This window comes from Jaculus jaculus, chromosome 2, assembly GCF_020740685.1.
Source record: "Jaculus jaculus isolate mJacJac1 chromosome 2, mJacJac1.mat.Y.cur, whole genome shotgun sequence".
NCBI lineage: Eukaryota > Metazoa > Chordata > Mammalia > Rodentia > Dipodidae > Jaculus > Jaculus jaculus.
This window is the reverse complement of record NC_059103.1, coordinates 20597507-20620046: the sequence shown is the minus strand read 5'-3', so window position 1 is coordinate 20620046 and position 22540 is coordinate 20597507. Positions and strand designations below refer to the sequence as shown.

General features: G+C 54.0%; 1 protein-coding gene across 3 annotated transcripts in view; it reads left to right on the top strand.

The window, feature by feature from the left end:
• The first annotated feature begins 5927 nt into the window (after window positions 1–5927).
• Nfatc1 (nuclear factor of activated T cells 1) overlaps window positions 5928–22540 on the top strand; it is a 126616-nt gene continuing 110003 nt past the window's right edge. For 2 of the 3 annotated variants that reach the window (XM_045143023.1, XM_004662635.2), the window contains exons 1-2: window positions 10965–11076; window positions 21006–22107. In XM_045143023.1, coding sequence (XP_044998958.1) covers window positions 10992–11076; window positions 21006–22107 — 1187 coding nt within the window. In that variant the 5' untranslated portion in view covers window positions 10965–10991. Of the gene's footprint in view, window positions 6392–10964; window positions 11077–21005; window positions 22108–22540 lie in introns of those variants that run through there. The other variant, XM_045143022.1, reaches the window with a different exon arrangement.

Here is a 22540-nt window from a genome sequence, read left to right as displayed (position 1 = left end):
AGGTAATAATGCTCACAATGCACCTTTAGACTCAAAACATTGTTATTTACAATACTGTGGAACATACGGGGGACAAGGGATGAGAGGTCCAAGGCAGTAATGTGTCCACGTGCCACTGGAATGGAGGTGGAACCAGTCGAGGCTAACTTGGAGGGTAAATGAAGGTGGGAAACGCAAGGGCAACCTCTGAAGAGGTGACTGAAGTTGCATTGAAAACATTCACTCATACAAACGAAGTGGTAAGAAGGAACAGAAAGAGAGAGAGATTAGAAAAGTAGAAAACAAAAGGTAAAAAAATTAACGACATCAGTAATATTAAATACAAATGGATTTAATGATCCAATCAAAAGTGGCAATTGTCATATTGGGTGATAAAATGGTTTTTGACATAATGCTTTCTGCAGGAGCCACACGTGAGATTCACAAGCACATGTTTATTACATCACGCAGAGACTGTCACATAAGCTGACTGGCTCTCCTAATATTTGAGAAAATAGATTTTAAAGCAAAAATGTGTTATTAAAGATTGCTGAGGGCTGGAGAGATGGCTTAGCAGTTAAGGTGCATGCCTGAGAAGCCTAAGGACCCAGGTTCAATTCTCCAGGTCCCATGTAAGCTAGATGCACATGCATCTGGAGTTTGTTTGCAGTGGCTAGAGGCCCTGGCATGCCCATTCTCTCTCTCTCCCCTTTCCTTTGTCTCTAATAAGTAAATAAGATCTTTTAAAAAATTTAAAATAAAATAAGGTTGCTGAAATGTAGGTGGTGAGTGTCCCCCAAAGGCCCATAGGCTGAAGGCTTGGTCCCTCTAGGGGCATTTTAGAGAGTGGTAAAACCTTTGAGAAGTAGGGCCTGATAGAGGCCTTTAAATCACTGGGGACACACTCTTGAAGAGGGCTGTGGACCCCAGCATCTCCTCTTTTCTTCCCAGCTGAAGCGAGGTCCTTGTGCTCCACCAGGCTGCCTTGCCACAGGCCTAGTGTTTGGGGTCACTGGATCATGGACAAGAACCTCCAAACCCGCGAGCCTATATAAACCTTGTCATCAGTTAAAATATCTTCAGTATTTTATTACAGTAATGGAAAGCTGACTGGCACAAATGTTAAGAGCGACAAATCATAATACATAAAGGTCCAGTCTATAAGGAAGACACGACAGTTATAAACGTATATGCACCGAATAACAGAGTTCCCAAGGAGACAGAGCAGAAACTGACGAAAAGTGACACAGAAAATTCTACTAATGAATGGAGTGGGGACTCCAGTCCCCTACTTTTAATAATGGATCAAACAACAACAACAAAAAAAAAAAAACCTAGAAAAGTGAAGTCAACTAGACTTCCTACCAGACGTGTGCAGAGCAGCCACCCAGCAGCCGCAGTCCCCACGAGCTCCTCACACGCGCATCTCTGCGCCTTTAAGGAATCTCCAGCTGCCCGACACAACAGACCTCTCTCTCCTTTAGCTACCTGGCCAGTGGTGAGCTTGGTAATAAGTGACCGTAAGGACCCTGGACAGGGGGGCAGGGGGAAGGAGGGACAGAAGAGAGGCTGGTACCTCCAGAGTCTTAGGGGACAGGTGAGCATGACTGGGAAGTTTCTGTGCGATCACTCCAAGCAGGGGATGAGGAGTGGCTGAACAGTTTGGCCTTGCTCTTGATGATTTGGGTGCATGCCCAGAGGGCAGGTGACTGACTGACTGATTGATTGAAGGGAGGCAGAGCTTTTACACTGATGTTAGCTTCCTATGGTCGAGGAAAGAGATAAGTCAAGTTTAAAGGAGGAACGGTTTGTTCTAGCCCATCATCTCACGGTTGGTTGGCTCTGTTATTTCTGGGCCTGTCGTCGTGATGCCCACAGCATCTTAGCAGAAGAGCATGGGGGAGCAAAACTGCTCACTTCATGGCCTTGGGAAGCAAGGAAAGAGGAAGAGGTGGGAGACCTAATAACCCCTTCGAGGACGCTGGACGTGAGCTCACTTCCTCCTACAGAACCCACCTCCTAGAGGACCCAATGGCTTCGTTAGGTAGAGACCAAGCCTTCAGCCATGGCCTTTGGGGGACATTTGCCTAGTAATTAATGGAATGGGTGGCAGGGCTGGTAACCATCCAACAGGTGGCTTCAGCACTGTTCCAGGGAGGGGATGGAGACCAAGATGTATTTCAAAAGCAAAAGTGAGCTCCAGCTTAATGTGGTGGCACACACCTATAATCCCAGCACTCAGGAGGCAGAGGTAGAAGGATCACTGTGAGTTCAAGGCCAGCTTGAGACTGTATAGTGAACTGCAGGTTAGCCTGGGCTAGAATGAGACCCTATCTCAAAAAAAAAAAAACCCTCCAAATTTATGGTTCTTTAAAAACACCCCATGGTCTGAGAGGAAATTCCAAAGGAGCTGACACAGGTGTGTGACAAGCCTGAGATAGCTGTGAGGCCTGACTTGCACAAGCCTAAGGAAACTTTACAAACAAGCATCCTAACTATGGGTGTGAATTGGTGGTACAGTCCCTGTCTGGGGACCCTCGGTTCTATCCCCAGCACCAAAACAGCACCACCAACCAACAGCGTGAGTGGTATTGCCAAGGCCTGGCGTCCCAGCGCCTGGGAGGCGTGGGCTGGAGGATAAGGAGTTCAAGGCCAACCTGGTCTACATGAGAAAAATAAAGGACCTTACCCCGGATTCTGGTTTGTTAATTTCACCCTCCTCTTCGGGCTCTTGGCAGAAGGCTCATTCCTCCCAGTACTCCCCAGCACCTTCAGAGGTGCCTTGAGCCCGTCTTGTCATTGCAGGACTCCAGGGCGCAGAAATGGAAATGGGACCACTGCTGTGTCTCAGATCGCAGATCCAGAGGGAACAAGTGCACTTGCCCTTAGACTGGGATGTGATACGTGATTTGCAGCAGCAGCAACATGCATGTAGGTGTGCAGGGAAAAAAAAAAAAAAAAAGAGCCCCCCTCCCCAACCCCGCGTATCTCACCTGCCCACAACGCAGTATGCCCGGGGGACTGCAAGACCCTCCCGAGCAGCTCCGGACCCCCTGCTGTCCTGTGCTGGAAGCGCCAGACCACATCGGTCCCAGCTTGGATGACGTCCTAAGCACTCGTGTTTTCACACTAGGTTTAGGAAACTGAATCAAGAATCAACAGCGACGCCGAGGATCTGGGGAAAACTGGACTCTGGACGGATACCCAAGTGCGCCCCAGGAGGACGGATTTCGCATCCAAAGTCACTTTTAAGATTGGTAAGCTTCTAGGGGTGTATTTGCCCCAATAATCCGCAGAAGCGACAGTAATCTAAAAATAGTCTTGTTTTCTGTCCTAAGCTCCTTTTAACTTTGTTAGTCATCACCAACCCTTAAAATAAAACCCGGGTAACGTCTCTCCTAGTAGCAGCTGTAAACAAACCTCCGCTAGAGGAGGCCGGAGGAAGAGGCAAAGAGGCGGTAGGGGACGCGCGGGGAGCGCGGCCTGGGGACGAGGCTGGAGCCCGCGGTGGCCGCAGGGCCTGGCGGACAGCACCGAGCTGGCCGCGCTCCTGCGCCGCCGCCTCCGGAACTCCCTGCGCCTGGCGCGCGGCCACCGTGGTCCCGGCAACGGCATTAAACAGAGGGAAACAGGCCCGGGATTCCGTCACCCGCGGGTGGCGGGGGGGATAAGGAGGGCATTAAGACAGACAGGAAAGGGCTTTTCTGGATGGGTTGAAAAGTTATTTGTTGGAGGGGGAAAGAGTAGGAGCAGACAGGAGGAAGAGGATGGAGAGGAGATAAAGGAAGAGGAGGAGTTCCCACCCTTCCTCCCCACCAAGCTGGGCACAGCCGCGCGTCGCGATCCCAGGGCGCTCGGGGCTGCTTGGGGCGTACGTGCCCCATTCGCCTCGCGGTGAAGGCGCGGGAGCGTCGGGGGCGACTTGTCAGGCATCCCCTCCCCACCACCGGGCATCTGGAGCCCTCAGGGTCTAGGCCGGAGCTCGGTCCTTCCGCCGCACCTCGAAGATGAAACCTCCGCCCCACCCCGCCTGGTTCTCGAGGGGGAACAGGGCGGGGACGGAAACTCTCCAGGCAAGTCCTGGCGTCCAGGACTGCGGACACCGCGACTTACTGAAGATGGATCTTGTGTTGCTTTTTTTTTTTTTTTTTTAAGGGAGGGTCTCGGGCAGCATGGCCCTGGCACCCCCTAGCGGCTGCCCTCTCCCTTGACGTTTCCCGGAGGCTTTCGACATCCTCCCAGGGTCTCCGGGTTCCCCCGGGCATCCTCTCCCCACCCCTTGCAACCTTCGATGCGCCCTAGTGACTACGTGGGGTCAACCCCCCACTCCCACATTCTCGTCATCCCATTTCGCCTCCCCCCTCCGACCATCCTCTCGCCCGTCCGTCCTCGGGAGCGGCTCCAGCAGGTAGCACACCTGAGATGTGGTGGGCCGAGCTGAGGCAGCCTCCGCCTTTCGCGCCCAAGCGCTTCCCTCCTGTAGTGGAAATGGGGGATTTTTAGTTCTTCTGCGTTGAGGCCACCGGAAGGAACCGGTAGATGTTCGTGGCGGAGGGGATGGGTTTTTCGCCAAGCGCTTTGATATTTTTTAGCATCGAATCCAAGACCAGCCCCACTTGCTGGTTGGATAAAATTTCCCTAAATCCTGAGGGTGTGGAGTCCTCTGGGGCGCACACAGGCGCAGCAACTCGGCCCCCGCAACCCCCAGTCTCCTGGCTCCACACCAGACACTTAAAAAAAAAAAAAACTTCGGGGCTTATTTTAAACCACATAAGGTGTCGGCCAATGGATTTATGATTTCTATACACCAGACGTTCTAACTGCCCAGCGCTCCAATCCCTTCCATCCAAAGCCAACAAGAAAATACGGTCGGTTTTTTGGCAGCTGAGCAGCCTGGAAGATGCATGCGGGGAGATTTGAAAAACGTAAAGTGTGAAGTGAGGCAGAGGGCACCCGCAGAAGTTGCCCTGCATCAGCCTTCTCCGCCGTCGGGGTTACTTTACCATCACGCCTGCAAAAAATGCCAGGACGCACGTCCAAGGCCCAGAGGAGGGGCTGCGCAGGTGGGCGCGCTCTCCTGGACCCTTCGCCCCTCCCGCGCTCATTCAGAGCAATCCGGGCCTTGCAGATATTTACGGAATACACATGACAATATCTGACCGTCCCGGGACGCCCATGCAATCTGTTAGTAATTTAGCGGGATGGGAATTTCCTTTCTCCGGCCTGCCAGTGGAAGCGCTTTTCCAAATTTCCACAGCAGGGGAAGCCTGCGATTTTACATAATGACTTCAGCATGCAAAGGCTTCTCCGTCCGCACCCCTCCCCCGCCGCCCGCACCTCCAGCCCCCACCCCACCCCACCCCATTAAAGCCGAGAGTGGCTCTTTTCGGACACCCGGATGGACCTGGCCGTCTGGCCTGGCCCGTTCGCCGGTCTCCTTCTCTTTGTGCGCCCCCTTTCTCCCACTCCGTCCTCGCCAGCCCCGGAGGACACCCCTTCTCCCCTACAGCCTACTTCACCCCCAGGCTCTCCGCTTCCCGCCCTTCTCACTTCTACCGTCCCTCTGGGGTATCTCCGCTCGTCTAGGGGGTGCCTCTGCCCACCCCACCACACCCGTCACCCTTTCCGGCCCTCGTGTCCCTGTGACCCGCCGTCGCGCCCTTTCCGTCCCCAGTGCACCCCCCGCGAATCTGTGGGTGACCCCGTCCACCCAGGGCGCCCCGCCTGGCGAAGCGAACGGCGGCCGCGGCGCGCGGAGGGAGGGCGGCGCTCGGCAGCGACTTGTCCCCCGGGCCCCGCGCCGGCTCGGGCGGGAGGGCAGGGGCGTGATGTCACTGCAGGGAGGGGGCGCGGGAGCGGCCGGGCCGGCGGGAGGCGGGGGAGGTGTTTTCCAGCTTTAAAAAGGCTGGAGGCAAAGCGCGGCCCTGCGTCAGAGGGGAGACCAAGTGGAGGCTCCAAAGTCGGCGGCAGAGTCGCCGCGCGGATCCGAGCGGCTGGACGCGGGCTCCGGGAGAGGGGTGGGGAAGGGAAGGGGGTGCCGCACACACCTCCGATCCCGCCTGCTACGGCCCGAGTCCACCCCCCCCCCCAGCCCGGCCTGCCACGCGCGCAACTCTCTCCCATGACACCTCCCCGCGGCGCGCGGCGCTGAGCCTGGCTCCGTGCGGGTCCGAAAGGGACAGAGGTCCGACTCGGGAAGCCGGGGACCGGGCGGGCTCGGAGCGCCAGCTCTCGCTCCTCCTCCTCCCGCTGGTCGCCGCTGCAGCCGCCGCCGTCGCCGCGTGGATGCCAAGTACCAGCTTCCCAGTCCCTTCCAAGTTTCCACTCGGCCCTCCGGCCGCAGTCTGCGGGAGCGGAGAAACTTTGCGGCCCGCGCCGCTCGCCGGCGACACCATGAAGGCGGCCGAGGAAGGTAAGCCCCGCGCCCCTTCCTGAGCACCACCCCTCTCTCCCCTCGGGGTGTCCCGGCCCACCGAGCCCGCTACCGGCACCCCTCGCGTCCTCCTCCTCGGGTCCGGATCTTCGCGCCCAGGGAGGGGCGCGGGCGGTCGGCTGGACGGCGTGGCACACGCTGGGAAGGGTGTCCCCCTGGTGTTTCCCCGGCGCTGCCCTGATTTCCAGCGCGCTTTCTTGCCAATAGGTGTCTCCTCTACTCTAGCGCTTGAGTGCGTGAACTTGGCCTTGGCTTGGGGTAGCCCACGAATCTCAGCTTTGGAAACTTGGTTCAAATGGGAGCGATTTGGGGACGAGGCGAGGGAGGGTCGCCGGAACTACCACGAAGACACATTTGGGGGTGAAGTGAGCGTTCTCTTTGGGCACGAGGGATGGCCCCGGTAGTTTTTTCCCCAAGGGAGGCAAGACCACACCTTAGGACGAATGGCAACCCCGTGGCATGATGTTTAGGGGCCCTGAGCCCTCCCAATCAGTTCCTAAGGCGCCTCTCACCAAGCAACAAGCTTGGCCAACTGAACCCAGGTGGTCCAGGCATCTAGGTGCTGCTCAAACTTAGGGCCAAATGTTGCAAGCGAGCACAGCCTTAAACTTAAGTCATCTGCATTAAAGACAAAAGTTCTGGCTGGAGAAAGATTGAGAGACTACCAAACTTCAAACTGCTTCTTTATGGTAAAGAATATTGCCCTAACCTGATGGAGCCAATAAGATGACATATTCTATGACAGGCTCTAGGCCCCTCCATGTCCCCTTAAGAGCAAAACAAAACAAACAAACAAAAAAAAGTAGGTTCCTGCAGGTGTCTTTGAAAATACCCTCTTAAGGATGGTTGGTCTCCCAGCAGCAAATTAAGATGATTTGGCCAGGGCAGGATGGAGTCTGGGAAACACCCTTCCTAATTCTTTATGGCTCTGAAGTGTCACTTAAAATTACTGAAAGAAACCTGGTACCTCTGCTAGTGCTGGGCCCTTTGCATCTTACCAAGGCAGCCATCCTCACTCAAGCACTTGGAAGTAAACACCGGCTTCCTGTGAGACGCTAATGAGTGTGACAGGCTCTTGCACTGGGACAGCGGTTGGTTCCCAGAGAGGTGATCTTGCTTATCAAGAGCATGAGTTCAGCACAAATGGGATCAGAGTATTTCCAGAGCCCAACGTCCTGGGTAGAACCTGTGTGGTGAACTTGAGGTGAAAGGAGGCACCGTTTTGACACCTCCTGCCACCGTCACTACCACATATGCACACTTCAGGACTCGTTGAGCCGTGGGGCAGCTCCAGTGTTTACAAGAGCTCTTGCGATGAGAAAATGTTCATAATGTTTTTGTTGTGGATGGATTTTGAATCCTTGGACACTTAATCCACACATTTTCATCATTACTTTATAAAAAAAAACTAATATATTTATTTGAGAGAGAGAAAGAAAGAGGCAGACACAGAGAGAATGGACACGTTAGGGCCTCCAGCCATTGTAACCGAACTCCGGACGCATGCACCACCTTGTGCATCTGGCTTACATAGGTCCTTGGGAGTTGAACCTGGGTCCTTTGGCTTTGCAGGCAAGCACCTTAACTGCTAAACCATCTCTGCAGCCCCATCACTACTTTTATAAAGGTAGTTATCGCAAAGCCTAGACTTAATGTATTTGAAGAGTTACTGATCCATTCCATAATGAGAATTTTTTTTTTCTAAGCCAAACATGATGGCTCACACCTGTAATCTCGGCACTTGGGCCAGCCTGGGCTACAGCATGAGACCCTGTTTCAACAAAACATACAAAAACTTTTCTTTTTTCTTACAAAAGGAAAAGTCATTGGTGGTAGGTAGTTGTAATTTCTTGTGTTTTTCTACTTAGGAAAGGAAGTTTGAAATGGCTCTGCTAAGAAGCAAAGGGATAGGGGCAGCAATGCCCTTTGATCAAACCATATTGGCATATTTGGCAGGGAGTCCGTGTCTAGGCTAACCAGAGGGTGTGATCTAGTCCAGTCCTGTGACCAACAGGCCCATGCATGGGAGGGAAGGATCACACAGCTGGTCCATAGCTACCAATGCCGAGGACTGTGGGGAAACTGTCCTTTCTGAGTAGGCACAACCTGGCCATCAACTATCCTGTAAGGCCCGGAAAATTCTTAGAGACCCCTCCAGATACATGACTGTGTCTGGGTGGAAGCTTATCAGGCCTGGTTGTTTCTGAAGACCTTGTGTTATTCTGCCCCTAAGAACACCGAGAAACACTGGCCTGTAGGTAGCCACCGCGTCAGAGTTGCTTCACACAATGCCCCATGGGCTCTCTGGAGCCAAACAAAGCTTGCACTGTTCTCCAGCCATTTAGCTTCATGGCATTGTTTCCTAATCCAGATTAGAAAATGCCGCAGCCTCGCACCCTGCTCTATCACACCGGGCACTGGTGCTCTGTATCCCATTAACATCCTGCAGTCTCAGGAGGAAGTGGTCCAAGCTAAACACTTCCATTAAGACTGAAGTGTCTGCTGAACCGGCAAACTGGAATCCAGACCAATAGCTCCACTCCGTGTACAGAGGACAGGCCAGGGTGCTGGTAGAGGCACAGGAGAGCATTTCATAAGCAGTTGCCTGGTCTGACTCCGGAGCTGGGAATGTGGACAAGGAGGGAGCCAGACCAGCCTCTGAGAGAAGAACCCTGTGGCTTCCCTCCTGTGGGCCCAGCATCTGGGAGTATGTGGGCTGGGGGAAGCCAGGTTCTCTGCAACGTAAGCAAAAAAGTTTTAGTCAAAACAGACTGGGAAGAGCTGCTATCTGGGTGTATTTTTTTTTTTTTTGTGGTACTGAAAAGGTGTCTTAAAGTTTAAAGGGAGAGAAAATGAAATCGAGGCTTCTCCATGGAAAACAGAACTTCCATTTGCCCGAAGGTCAGCAGAAAAGCAAACTAAAACAAAACAAGTCTCCAACATGCATCTCAAAGTGAGAACTATTATTAGAAACTAAATCAGGCCAGGCCAAACCATAGTTTATCACGGGAGAAAACCAGCCATTGGACCAGGGTCTTGGGAGAGGTGGAGGCCCACGTGAGGCCCAGGTTCGCTTCTGGAAAACTCCATTCCCCCCCCCCCCACAAAGGGCCCAGGGCCTAAGGGCAGAAGGGAGGACCCTGGGGACCAGCATCTGGTGGTAGGCACTGACACAGACCTCCTTCCTTTCCTTCCTGACTCCCTTCAGTTCTGATGCTGGCCTCTGTTGCCCTGGCCACCATTCTCCTGGTATTCCAGATGTTGGTTTATGTGGTGCCAAGACATGGGGAAAGTTAGAACAAAAAGCTGGGAGAAACAGGGAAAGGATGGACGAGGCTCCAGCGGGCCCAGACTTTCCTCCTGAAAGCTGTGAGCCTGCCACTCTGAGCCTGGCCCATATAACCCCCACTGCCACCTCACTGGTCTTCCGAAGCTCTGAAATGGCCCCTACAATGATGCTGGAGTCAGTGTAGGGTCTTAGAAGCCAGGCGGGCTGGTGAAATAGGCTGGTATTGCAGCCAAACAGGATTTGCTGCAAGTGAGGTGCCCACTGAGTGTGGTGATGGGAAAACTTGGGACGGTTTAAAAACACTACCAGAGGAGCAAGTAATGATGGTGGTGGGGAGGGTTACAACCACCCTCCCATCTTTCTGGTACTTGCAGATGATTTATTTAGCAAAGAGGAGCTGGAAAAAGCAAAATTTACCCTTGAAGTTACTGTGTTCCTGGGGAATTCTATGAAGGCAGACCTCCTTCCCCAGCCAAGGCAGGACAGGCACACTACTCAGGCAGCCTTAGGCCCGGGAGATGCTTGGTTTGAAACTTTTTTTTTTTTTTTAATCTCATTTCCTTCTCTCCTTTCTCTTCTTTCAGTTTCTAACTTTTGGACTAATAACCTTGGTCTTTGTCCCAGTGCAGGGGAACAGCAAGATCTATCGCGCTTCCTTGCGCTAGGGACAGGGCTCCATTCTAAGCCCAAACCCAGGGACCCATGAGGCCGATCAAGGACGCCTCTCCAACCCCGGCCACCCGCGATTCTGTGTGTGTGTGTGTGGGGAACCCAGCCCAGCCCAGCGGGGGCCTGAACGGTCACTGTCGGGACGGCTCTGCAGGGTTGCAGGGGCCCCCCAGATGCCTGGGGTTGCTGACACCGAGTGGACTTTTTGTGTGTGTGTGGGGGGGGGGGGGGCGGTGGTCCTGTAAGGCTTGGGTCATGCAAGCCACGGTGCACTGGGTGGGACGTCCTGTGGGTCACGGCGATCCTGCGGGGCGCGAGGGGTCCTGCAGAAGCCGGGGATCCTGCGGGGCGCGGGTGGCGCTCGGACTCGCGCGCGGAGTTTATTTAAAACTCGGAAGCCGGCGGCCGGCGAGCAGCTTGTTTATGTAAACCCGGAAACACCCGGGGGTGGCGGGGGGGGGGGGGCGACGACGACGGCGGCGACGACGACGACAGGGGCGGGACCGGGGCGGGAGGCCGGGGAGGGGACGGGGGAGGGGACAGGAGGTGGGAGGGCGGGGGCCGCGTCACGCCGGGGACGCGCGCGAGCGCAGGGCGCACGGGCCGCCGCGCGACCCCGACATGACGGGGCTGGAGCAGGACCCGGAGTTCGACTTCGATTTCCTCTTCGAGTTCGACCAGAGCGGAGGGGGCGCCGCGGCCGCAGGTGGGTCCGGGCGCGGAGGGCGTCGGGTGCCGGCACCCCGCCGCGGGCCCCGAGTTTGCTGAGCTCGCCTGTGCGTGCGCCCCCAACTTGACGCGCCAACCGGGACGGGAGCCCGGGGCCGACACCCTCCCTAGACCCGCTCGTCCTGCTGCGCCCCGGCGGCTCCGAGCGACACCGACCAAGTTGTGGCCGGCCGCGCGAGGAGGAGGCGGGTGGCCACCTGTGGGTGGCTACGCTCGGGCCCCCTCCCCCCGGTGGGGTACTTCCTGGCATCGGGAGTACTGGGGCTGCCCGAGAGGGATCGCCCCTCCTTCCAGGCGGCTCTTCCCCAAGGGGAGACGGTGTGTCCGAGGCGCAGGACTTGGACCTCGCAGTTGGGGACAGATGGTCAGCGGAGCTGCCAGAGGGCGGTCGGTCGGTCGGAAGCCGCCCTTTCCCAGAGCCCTGCTGCTACCGATCGGCCTGGGCGGGGGTCGAGGCTGGGAGGTCCTGGACCTGCGCTGACCGGCTGCAGTTCACTGGGCAGGAAGACTCTCGGAGCTTTAGTTTTCAGTAGACACCCCCAAGAATTAACCAGCCTTTCACTATCTTTCGTAAAGCTCCCAGCTAAGCCTACAAAACAGTGTGCCGTCTCCCCAGACTGGACACTTCTGAGCAATAATAGCAGCTAGAAAATTCCAGGCGCAGACTGGTCAGGATGGTGCGTGGGGAGCCCCTCCGAGCAGCCTGACTCCTTCCTTCACCTGCCTGACTGTTTCAAGTTGCACACAGCCCCAGACAGTACCCTGGGCTTTCCTGGGGAATTGTGCCCATGCCATAGGACACACAGGACACTTGGCCAGGAGAGACCCGTCTCCGAATGACTTGTGACATGTTCCACGTCGTTCACTACCTCTGTTTTGAAAAGTCCGGTATCTTCTTCATCTTTGGAGGTGAATGTTTCAGTCTGATGGTCACCCCTGAGGACCGTCATCTGCCTTCCCTAGATGTGTTCCCTCGTGTTTCTTTGCATCTTCTTCTGTGGCCTGGGTTCTGGGGGACCTGAGAGGACAGAGGAGCTAGGACAGGAGATGGTGGAAGGGAGCCTGCAGCTTGGGGGAAGATACCTGGGGTTGGAAGTAGAGACTCCAGCCCTCTCTCCGGGTTGCTTCCTGGAGGTGGATTTGGCCCCGTGGCAGTGCAGGGTGACTTATGCAGTTCTTTCCCGATCTTTTCAGTGCTACAGGCAGAAGATCTTACTCCTGACCTGTTCCCAAGTCGTCCCCGCCCCCCCCCCCCCAGCACCATCCATGAGTGTGGTCCATTTGGCTCCCCTGTGATATCCTCAGCGGGGTCTTGTCTCTTTGGGAATGAAACTGTGGGCTAGGCCACAGGGTCCCAGCTCCGAGTGCTGCTCACTGCTTAGGAAGGGCCTTTCCTCCTTTGCATGACCCCCCCCACCACACACACACACATTGCTGGTTTACTTCATCTGGATTACTGACCACAGGCTCAGCAGTAGGAACAGGTGCCAGGATCCAGGGTCCGCATTCCAACATGGACCTGGGTTTGCTGATGTTGTGGGCCTGTGGGCCATTTGGGAGAGAAGAGCACCCCACTGGTTACCACCACACCCCCTTACCTCCTCAAGGTCTTAAGGGTAAAGGGGGCTATGCGCCTGCTCAGGCAGATCCTTGGTGGATCTCAGCACCATAAAACATCTCTGTGGCTGCAACACTCCTAACTGGACACAGCAGCTGTAAATGGCTCTCACCGGTGCCTTTCTAGGGTATTTGGGTCAGGCACTAATGTTGAGATTCAGTCAGACATGGGGAAGAAACACACAGGAGGTCATTCTTGATGACTGCCCCTGCAGGAGGTCCTGAGTGGGGGCTCTGGTGAGCTCCAGGCTCTTTCCTAGCCTGGGAAGCAGGCCCTTGAATTTTGGGTGGCATGTGGGTTTAGGACTCATCCTCCACTCATGCTTGTGGTGAAGCGAGTGAGGAGGTGAAGTCTAGTGGCTCACAGAAGCCTAGGCCCAGTGGGGCCATCAGAAAGTGGTGTCTCGTTCAGACTTCACGGAGTCTTCATAAGGTTGCCAGGGGGCATCCCTGCCATGTGTGGGTCAAAAGAAGCTGAAAAGCTCAAAAGAAGCCAGGGTATACTACCGTACCTTAGTGTAGCCCTTCCAGCTCTCGACTTGCAAGAGCTTCGTGCAAGGGAGGCTAAGATTGAGAAGCGTTTTTCCTCTTCTACAGTGTCGAAGAGAAGGCGCTGGAGGACGTTCTGTGTATATCCAGTGTAGATTATATGTCCAATATAGATTAGGTCTGGCTTTATATGGGTACTAGGGAATCAAACCTGGGTCCTTAGGCTCTGCAGACGAGCGCTTTAACCACTGAGTCATCTCTCCAGCACTGTCTTTTTATGAGAGGAATCCAACTTTTTTTCTCCCTTTTTCTTACATACTACCATACTATACTTATACTAATTATTCAATTACATTATTTATGCTACATGATTATATGAAGCTATTAAAATGTCCAGCCTCTAGTGGGTGACAGAAAGTGCTTCATACTATTTCTGGAATGGGTCTGGATGTAAATTTTTTAAAAACGGATGAAGAATTCTGAGATCAATTGCAATATAGCCCTTTGATTTATAGATTATACTGAGCACAGAAGTTCACACTTCCTAAGAAAAGCACTGAGCACGGGAGGCAGCTTGTCGGCATGCTCCATGAGGGGGCCATGGTGCTTTGCAGAGCAGAAAGCGGGCAGGGCTGCAGGCCCTCGTCCACCGTGTTACCCCGTCACCTCTTCTTTTTCCGCTATGTCCACACGTCTTTTGAAGGCTCTTTGAAGGGAAGGACTGTCTGCGCCTTGTGCTTTATTTCCAGCACAGAGGGCACTAGTGGTAGATAGCTTAAAGCCATTTGTGAGATTGAATTCGCAAAGTAAGCGGCCCGGGACAGGATAGGACGCGATAGTTCCCTCCGAGTGTCCGTCATCATCCTGTCCCTGCTCTTTCAGCCCACCCGAGGTGAAAGTACGGCTCTGGGCTCTTTTCTGGGGCCGAGGAAATAGCTGTTTTGCTAGTCAGCTGGGAGGCGGGTGTGGCGCTTCCCGCCCCAGGGCTCCTGTTTTCTGAGTTATTTTGGCCTGACCGCCCAGCACTGTCACCTTGGCAACTCAGGAGGAAACTGGCCAAGGCCCTGGGCCTGGGCACAGACAGCTCTGCCCACTGGCCTCAGGGCCCCAGCCTGTGGATTGAGTAGGTTTACCAGTGGAAAGGGGGCATTATTGAGAAGAGATTGGAAAAAAGCTTTTATACTGAAGTCCTTTCCAGTAAAGCGAGGCGACTTCTCTTCTCCCCAGGACTTGGGAGGGGGACCACTGACCACTGTTATTCCTTGCATCAGAAATCTACAGGAGGGGCCAACCTTGTCCCAGGAGAACTCTGGAGTCTTTCTGACTTGATGTTTTGGGAAAAGCTCTCCAGTATTTCTTGGGAACAGCCTCGCCCGCACTCAAGTACCGCAGATCTTTTTAATCAAGGGTAGACTTGTCTGTGTGAGCACAGTATATGTTAGCTCCGTAGTGAGTTTTCAAAGGAAGACCACAGCTAGGCAGGAACATCTTGAATGTTTTTAATTTCTTGAAAACAGAGCATGAGAAACAGTTTTTAAAATGATGTATTCACCTGGTGGTGGTGGTGGGGGGATGTTCTGAGAGGTCTTACAGGGATGATGTGATGGGGGTGGGCCTGGATGGATACAGGACCCTCAGGCAGGTTGTGGTGACCTTCCTTGGGGAACACTGGGTGGCATTTGCTGGGGCTGTGAGTCCGGCTCTCTGTCGCTGTGACACTGTCTGCAGCGCATGGTCGCAAGACAAGTCCCTCACAACCTGTTGCTGTCTGTCACTTTGTAGGGCTGACCCAGTCCCCGTGCCATCCTGTTAGGTAGCTCCCATCCAGCAGGCTGAGTAAACAGCCTCCAGCAGTAAGACGGCACCGCTTTGTTGTTGTTGTTGTTGTTGTTGTTGTTTTCTTTGGTCTAATTGTGTTGTGAGCAAACGTGCAGCCCATAGGGTCTGTCCTGTGTGGAGAAGGCATGGCAGGCAGGCATTTGGAGGATGGGACCTGGCTGGCAGGCTCTTGCTGGTTCTATTTCTAGCTCCCCAGTTTTGTAGTGCAACTTCAGCAAAGGCTGAAGGGGGTGTTCTTTAAAAAAAAAAAAAAACGAAAGGAAAAAGTGGATTGTGATAGCCAGTCCTTGTGTCGGTGAGCATTGGAAAGCATTGGAATCTGGCGGCAGCCGCCCCTGGCTAATGCTCTTTGGAGAACGTCACACGGGTGTAGCGTGGCAAACACACGGTCGTCTTCACTTGAAGCGGAGCACCCCCAGAGTGCGGTTCGCAACTGGCTGCAGCAGAGACACCATGGGTCAGTGGGGACCACGTTGTGGGCAGTGAGCGCGGGCCTGTATATAGTCTGTGCGTCCCAAGAGGAAGTAAGTAGGCCGGCTGCTTTTATGGTGTGGCTGTTCAGAAGTAATGGTGTGACATGGCCCTGCAGTGCCTTATTCCACAGAATGAGATGGTCGGCTCTGGGCGATGCCGGCTTGTTGAGTCTGCCGAGACCAGTGGAAGCCGGCATCTCGTCTTCAGAGTGAGCCCCAGCACTGCCAGCACCCCACCTTAGGTGATGTCTGGTTAGCCCACGTGGAGTATTGCGTGCAGGAGGGTGACTGAGAGGAGTGAGTTGGGACCTGAGTGTTGGGGTGCGGGAAGAGAGACATAGGTACCTTCCGAGGGTGGCCACGCCGTCATCACATGACACGGCAGGATGCATGCTCGGTGGTCTTTGCTACAACTGGGCTTTTCTTTCCTGGTGCCCCTGCCCCGCAGTTTAGTGACCCCTTCAGCAGGAGCCGTCACCCAGGCACAACAGCAGGTGACTAACCAGCTCCTCAGCAGCATCTGATGTTACATAAATCAGCCCCCGACTCTCTGGATTGTTAAAGAGGTTACCGGAAGGATTGTCATTGCCTGTAGAGCGAGCCCTTTGAATGGGTGCAGTAAGGCGTAGGTGGAAGTCCACAGAGGCTGGGGTGCTAGTGCGGCCCCTCCCCCACACCCAGGTTCTGCAGCGAGAAGTTCTTCCGAGACCTAGGTTCTCGGCTGAGCTCAACAGCCCGCTACAGAGCTGGTGGTCCGCACTGTACATACTTCCTAACCTCTGTATCTGGGCCCAGCATGACGAGGCCTCCTTCTTCCTCATTTCTCTTCCTGGGCCTGGGCCCTTTTCTCAGAAACCTGCTTCCTACGACAGCCCCAAAGAGACTAGCAGAGACTTGTGAGGTCTGCCACCTTCTGCCTGCCACTAGCTGTTTTTTTTCTGGAACGTTCCAATAACCTGATCTCATCGCTGTGGACGGCACCAGGGCAGGGTTGAGTCTTGTAGGTCTGGGAGAACCCAGGACTTGCTTGGCTTGTTGCTAGAAGTTTCTAGAACTTCCCACCAACAGAAGGTGGTCAGCTATGATCCAGCTCTTCTCTGGACTAAATAGGATTCTTGTGCTTGGGAGACAAGGACTGTGGGAGCCAAGGCCTGTGCACGACATACCTCCTATGGGGTCTGGCAGCTCATGGGGAGAGCTGGGACATGGTTCTGCATAGAAAACTGGGTTCCCTCTGCCTATATGCCTAGCTGCTGTGATAGTGTGGACATCAGCCTCATCCTCATCCTTAATTATTCCGTGGCATTGAGAACTATTCCTGGGTGTTGCTTAAGGTGCAAGTACATTTTGTTTTTGAGTAACTAGCCTGCTGGCATGCTTCACGCGATGTGGAGGGCCATAGCTAGAACAGAGCAGCATGCTGTTGCCACCACTTCCCAAGCTGGCCTCTGGGAGAGGCTGGGACCCGTACCGGACATTTCATCTAGAAGCTAGACAGAACTGCCGCTGTTGTCAGGATGCCACCTTGAGGACTCAGGTTCAGAGGTGGATGTGGTGGCCCTAAGCATGCTTCATTGTGTAGTGTCCCTGAGCCTGCAGGAGGTTGCTCCTTGGACCCCTCTGGGGCTCCAGTGAGGTCAACAGGGTGGAGAACAGAGCACAAATGGTCTGCACCTCAGCGCAGTGACCGGGTGGGGCCAGTGGTGGTAGTGGGGGACCATCCAGGTGTGGGTGAAGATCCCGAGAGGTGCTCAGAGGGCCAGGCCCTAAAGGGTGATAGCTCCCAGAGAAACTTCCTGAAGAGAGGTGCATTTCAGAGGATGTAGTAAGACCTGAGGTACAAACCTAAGTTCAGCGGTAGAGGCAGCACTATCCTGAGGAGAAGGGAGGCAGACATTTCCCGAAGTCATAACTGACTGCAGAAGACACCACTACTAGTAAAACGATTTGCTAAAGTCCGTTACTAACAGTGCTACCCTATAAATATGTCATTTTAACCCCCCCCACACCCATTACCAAGAATGATGACATTTTGGGTGTCCCCATCGTTCCACCCTTGTGAGGCTGACTTCTTACCCAAAAACAGGTAAATCCTAGCCACGTGTTTGGGACCTTAGAACACTGGTTATGCTTTTTCTTTTTCTCCCCCCACCTCACTTTTTTGGTTTTCTGAGGCAGAGTGTCACTCTAGCTCAAACTGACCTGGGATTCACCATGTAGTCTCAGGGTGGCTTCAAACTCCCAGTCATTCTCCTACCTCTGCCTCCCCAGTGCTAGGATTAAAGGTATGTGCCACCCCACAACATCCAGCTGATAATGCTTTTTCTTTTCTTTTCTTTTTTTTTTTGTTGTTATTTTTGTTTATTTATTTGAGAGAGACAGAGAGGGACAGAAAGAGGCAGATAGAGAGAGGGAGAGAGAATGGGCACGCCAGGGCCTCCAGCCACTGCAAACGAACTCCAGATGCGTGCGCCCCCTTGTGCATCTGGCTAACGTGGGTCCTGGGGAGTCGAGCCTCGAACCGGGGTCCTTAGGCTTCACAGGCAAGCGCTTCACCGCTAAGCCGTCTCTCCAGCCCTGATAATGCTTTTGCGATGGAAGTTCTAGATTGGAAATGACGGGCTAGTAATGAGGGAGCTCACTACAGCCACCTCTGTCCCTGTGTCTGTCACCTGTGAGCAACACCAAAGCAACGCATCAGGGGCATCAATAAACTTCCTTTCATTCATTGCTGTTGTTTTTATTGTTATTGTTACTATTTTAGCTAAAATGTACATTTCAACCTTCGGTGAGAACAGCGGAGAAGATGAGAACGTCCGGGCATAGGCCTGGGGTTTGGTGACACATCTCTTGCATATGGTCCCTGGTAGCGTGTTGCAAGCTTCTCCCTTGGTGGCCTCACAGAGGAGCTGGGCCATCTCCTCATCTCAGTGTCCTGTTCTTTATCCTTGGGCTCACCTTCCTACCTGAGCTTGTCTTGCCCCCTAAGCCCACACTGGGTCCCTCAGGGCTGCTGTTCTCACTGTGTGGCGCAGTTAGTTTGTGCCCTTATTATTCTTCTCCTGGGCCACACTTGGGGTGCTGGTGTTGACCTTTCTATGCTGTCTGAGGCCAGGCTGAACAGCTGGATGTGGGGAGAGCTGGGGCCAGTGAACAGCTATGGAGCAATGTCCTGTGGTCACGGCAAGAGCCTGGACTCAGGCACCCCATGAAGGCCAGGCCCAAGTGAGCCTCCAGATGCCACCAGCCACCAATCGCTGCTACCTTTTTAGAAGATTTATTTTCTTTTCCAGGAAGTGGTTTTTGAGGGGTTTTTGAAAATATGGTCATTTTTAAACAATATTTTATTTATTTATTTATTTATTTATTGGAGAGCAGCAAGGGGAGGAGGGAGGGAGAGGCAGTGAGAGAGAATGGGCGCACCAGGGCCACCAGCCACTGCAAGCAATCTGGTGTACATGGATATTGGGGAATCGAACCTGGGTCCTTAGGCTTCAGGCAAGCACTGTAAGCGCTAAGCCATCTCTCCAGCCCCAATGTGGTCATTTTTCTTTTTAACATTATGTTTTGGCTTCTCATCGTCTTAGGAGGGGGCATAGCATTATGATTAAGCAGAGGAGACCCTCCATGATAGCCTGAGCACATGACATTTGTGTGTGGCAGACACCTGAGTGGGCGGGGTTCCTGCCTCCTGCTACCTCCATTTCTTCCAGCTTCCTTTTCATCACAAGGGGAGTTTGCAGAGTGCCTCTGTGGCATTGAGGAGGCTGCTTGTGTGGTCAGAGGGAATTTGAGATGACAAAAACAAAACAAACAAACAAAACCTGTTTGATAGTGAGGGTGAGAAGATGAGTCAGGAGTCCCTTCTGGAAGTAAGCCACACTGGGAGCAGACTGGGCCTGGCTGCTGGGCTGGCCCATTCCTGTTGGAAAATACCATGGCGTTAGGTTGTTGCTTTGAGACCCTTCAGTCACTGAAGCCCGTCCTTGCTGATTTCTAAACCAGGGCATGGCAGAGGCCAGAGCTGTCCTTGAATATAATATCTTGCAGCCAAGCACTGGGGCCAGGAGTGGATCTAGGATTTCCAGGTGCTGGTTTCCATTATTTAGAGACCTGGAACTACCGTCCCCAGCCATGTGCTCAAAGGCTCCAGGACATGCAGAGAAACCTCCCAGACCAAAAGTCCAGAAGCATGGCCCTCCCACCATGAGTACTAATTAGAACAACAGTGATTTTTTTTTTTAACGTATAATTAACACACAATGACACTGAAACCTAGAGGTGCCTTGGAATCAGCTGTTCTCTTTTGTTTTAGGAGATGGATTTCTGGGCACCAGGCAGTCCATGAGTGACCCTACTTTCATCCTATCTTTGGGATGTTTTATTTGCAGCTGGGGATAAGGACGCCTTGACAGTGATTCACCTATTACAATCGATTTAAATGTCTGGGCCCCTGTATCTGAAGCACACATCTCCTTCTACCCACACATCCGTCCCTCCCTTCTCACTCCCTCCACAAGTTACCCATATACCGTCCACCACCCATCATGCTCTAGTTGATCCACCCATGAAACATCGTGAACACATTTTTTTTTCTTTCCTCTTTTGACAGTCTCACTGTGTAGTTCAGGCTGGTCGGGAACTAAATATCATCTTGCCTCACTCAGCCTCCCCAGAAGTGTACCACCATGCCCAGCTACAGTGGACACACGTTATGTGCCAGGCATAGTTTTTGGTTCTTCAGTCAGCCATGAACAAGACAGGTGAAAGTTTCTGGCACCATGGAACCCAGTTTCTACTGGATGGAGGGATGGACGAATTACCACTCTATTTACCTTGTGGCATGTGCTGAGGACAACATGTAAGATGGAACTAAAAACCCAAGTGCTGGGTTAGGCTTAAAATCAAAACAGTGGGCTGGAGAGATGTCTTAGCGATTAAGATGCTTGCTAAGGACCCATGCTCAACTCTCCAGATCCCACATAAGCCAGATGCACAAAGGTGAGGCAAGTGCAAGGTCGCACATGCCCACTAGGTGGCGTAACCACCTGCAGTTCAATTGCACTGGCTGAGGCCCTGGTGCACCAATTCTCTCTCTCTCTCTCTCTCTCTCTCTCTCTCTGTTTCTCTAAAAGTAAAAATAAAAATAAAAAAAGATCAAGACAGTTGCTATGGTGTGCAGTTTTATGGAGAGAACAGAAAGCAATAAAGGGACAGCTAGGTAGTTCTGGAGGAAGGGCATTTGCAAGGAAGGCTCTGTCATGCTGGTGTGGAGGTGGGGTCTGGACTTGGCTACATCAGGCAAAAGGCTTTGGAGCAGCCTGACCCTGGACATTTTCGCAAGGTACTCCCTGGGGACTGAGGCCAAGTGGCTACAGTCTATGGGCCTTGGACCATCAAGGGATGATGCCAGTCTTGGTTTCATTACCCTCGTGGGTATGTGCTTACTGGTAACTGGTTTAATGTCATCTTTTCTCTCTCCTTCCAGAACACTACAGTTATTCGACCCCCAGCATCAACTCGGGTCTGCCTCTCTCTGCACCACACAGCTCCTTGCCAGCTCAGTGCCATGACCTCCAGACGTCCACTCCGGGCATCTCAGCCGCTCCTTCAACAAATCACCCCTCGGGTTATGGAGGGGCTGTGGATGGTGGGCCATCCGGGTACTTTCTCTCTTCGGGCAACACCCGGCCCAATGGGGCCCCAGCTCTAGAAAGTCCTCGCATCGAGATCACCTCCTACCTGGGCCTGCACCATGGCACCAGCCAGTTTTTCCATGACGTGGAGGTGGAAGATGTTCTTCCCAGCTGCAAGCGGTCACCATCCACAGCCACACTGCACCTTCCCAGCCTGGAGGCCTACCGAGATCCCTCCTGCCTGAGCCCGGCCAGCAGCCTGTCCTCCAGGAGCTGCAACTCCGAGGCCTCCTCCTACGAATCCAACTACTCATACCCGTATGCGTCCCCCCAGACGTCCCCGTGGCAATCGCCCTGTGTGTCCCCCAAGACCACGGACCCTGAGGAGGCCTTTCCCCGAAGCCTGGGTGCCTGCCACCTGCTCAGCTCCCCCCGGCACTCCCCATCCACCTCCCCACGTGCGAGCGTCACCGAGGAGAGCTGGCTGGGGGCCCGCGGCTCCCGGCCCACATCCCCATGCAACAAGCGCAAGTACAGCCTGAACGGCCGCCAGTCCTCCTGCTCGCCCCACCACTCGCCCACACCGTCCCCGCACGGCTCCCCGCGTGTCAGCGTGACCGAGGACACCTGGCTCGGCAACACCACCCAGTACACCAGTTCGGCCATTGTGGCCGCCATCAACGCCCTGACCACGGACAGCAGCCTGGACATGGGCGACGGGGTTCCCGTCAAGTCCCGCAAGACGGCCCTGGAGCATGCGCCCTCGGTGGCCCTCAAAGTGGAGCCAGCTGGTGAGGACCTGGGCACCACCCCGCCCACCTCCGACTTCCCGCCTGAGGAGTTCACCTTCCAGCACCTGCGGAAGGGCACCTTCTGTGAGCAGTACCTGTCAGTGCCACAGGCCCCGTACCAGTGGGCGAAGCCCAAATCGCTGTCTCCTACATCATACATGAGGTAAGCAGCCATGAGCTGGGGCCGACTGTGTTTCAAACGACCCATCAGGAGCAGGGCTGCTGGGGCCAAAACGGGGTGTTGCCCAGGTTCCAGGGAGCCTGTGAATCACTGGACTCCTGGGTTTCCTCTTCTGGTGACAGCTTCCTATATGCCTGCCTCTGTCTCCTAGCCTCTTTTTAAAAAAATTTTTTTTAAATGGTTTATTTTTATTTATTTGAGAGAAAGAGAATGGGCACATCAGGGCCTCTAGCCACTACAAATGAACTCCAGATGCATGCACCCCCATGTCCATCTGGCTTACTTGGGTACTGGGGAATCGAACCTGGGTCCTTAGCAGGCATGTGCCTTAACCGCTAAGCCACTAAACTGTCTCTTCAGCTCTCCTAGTCTCTTTCCTAAGGACACCTGGGGCTGGATTAGGGTCACCCTAAGG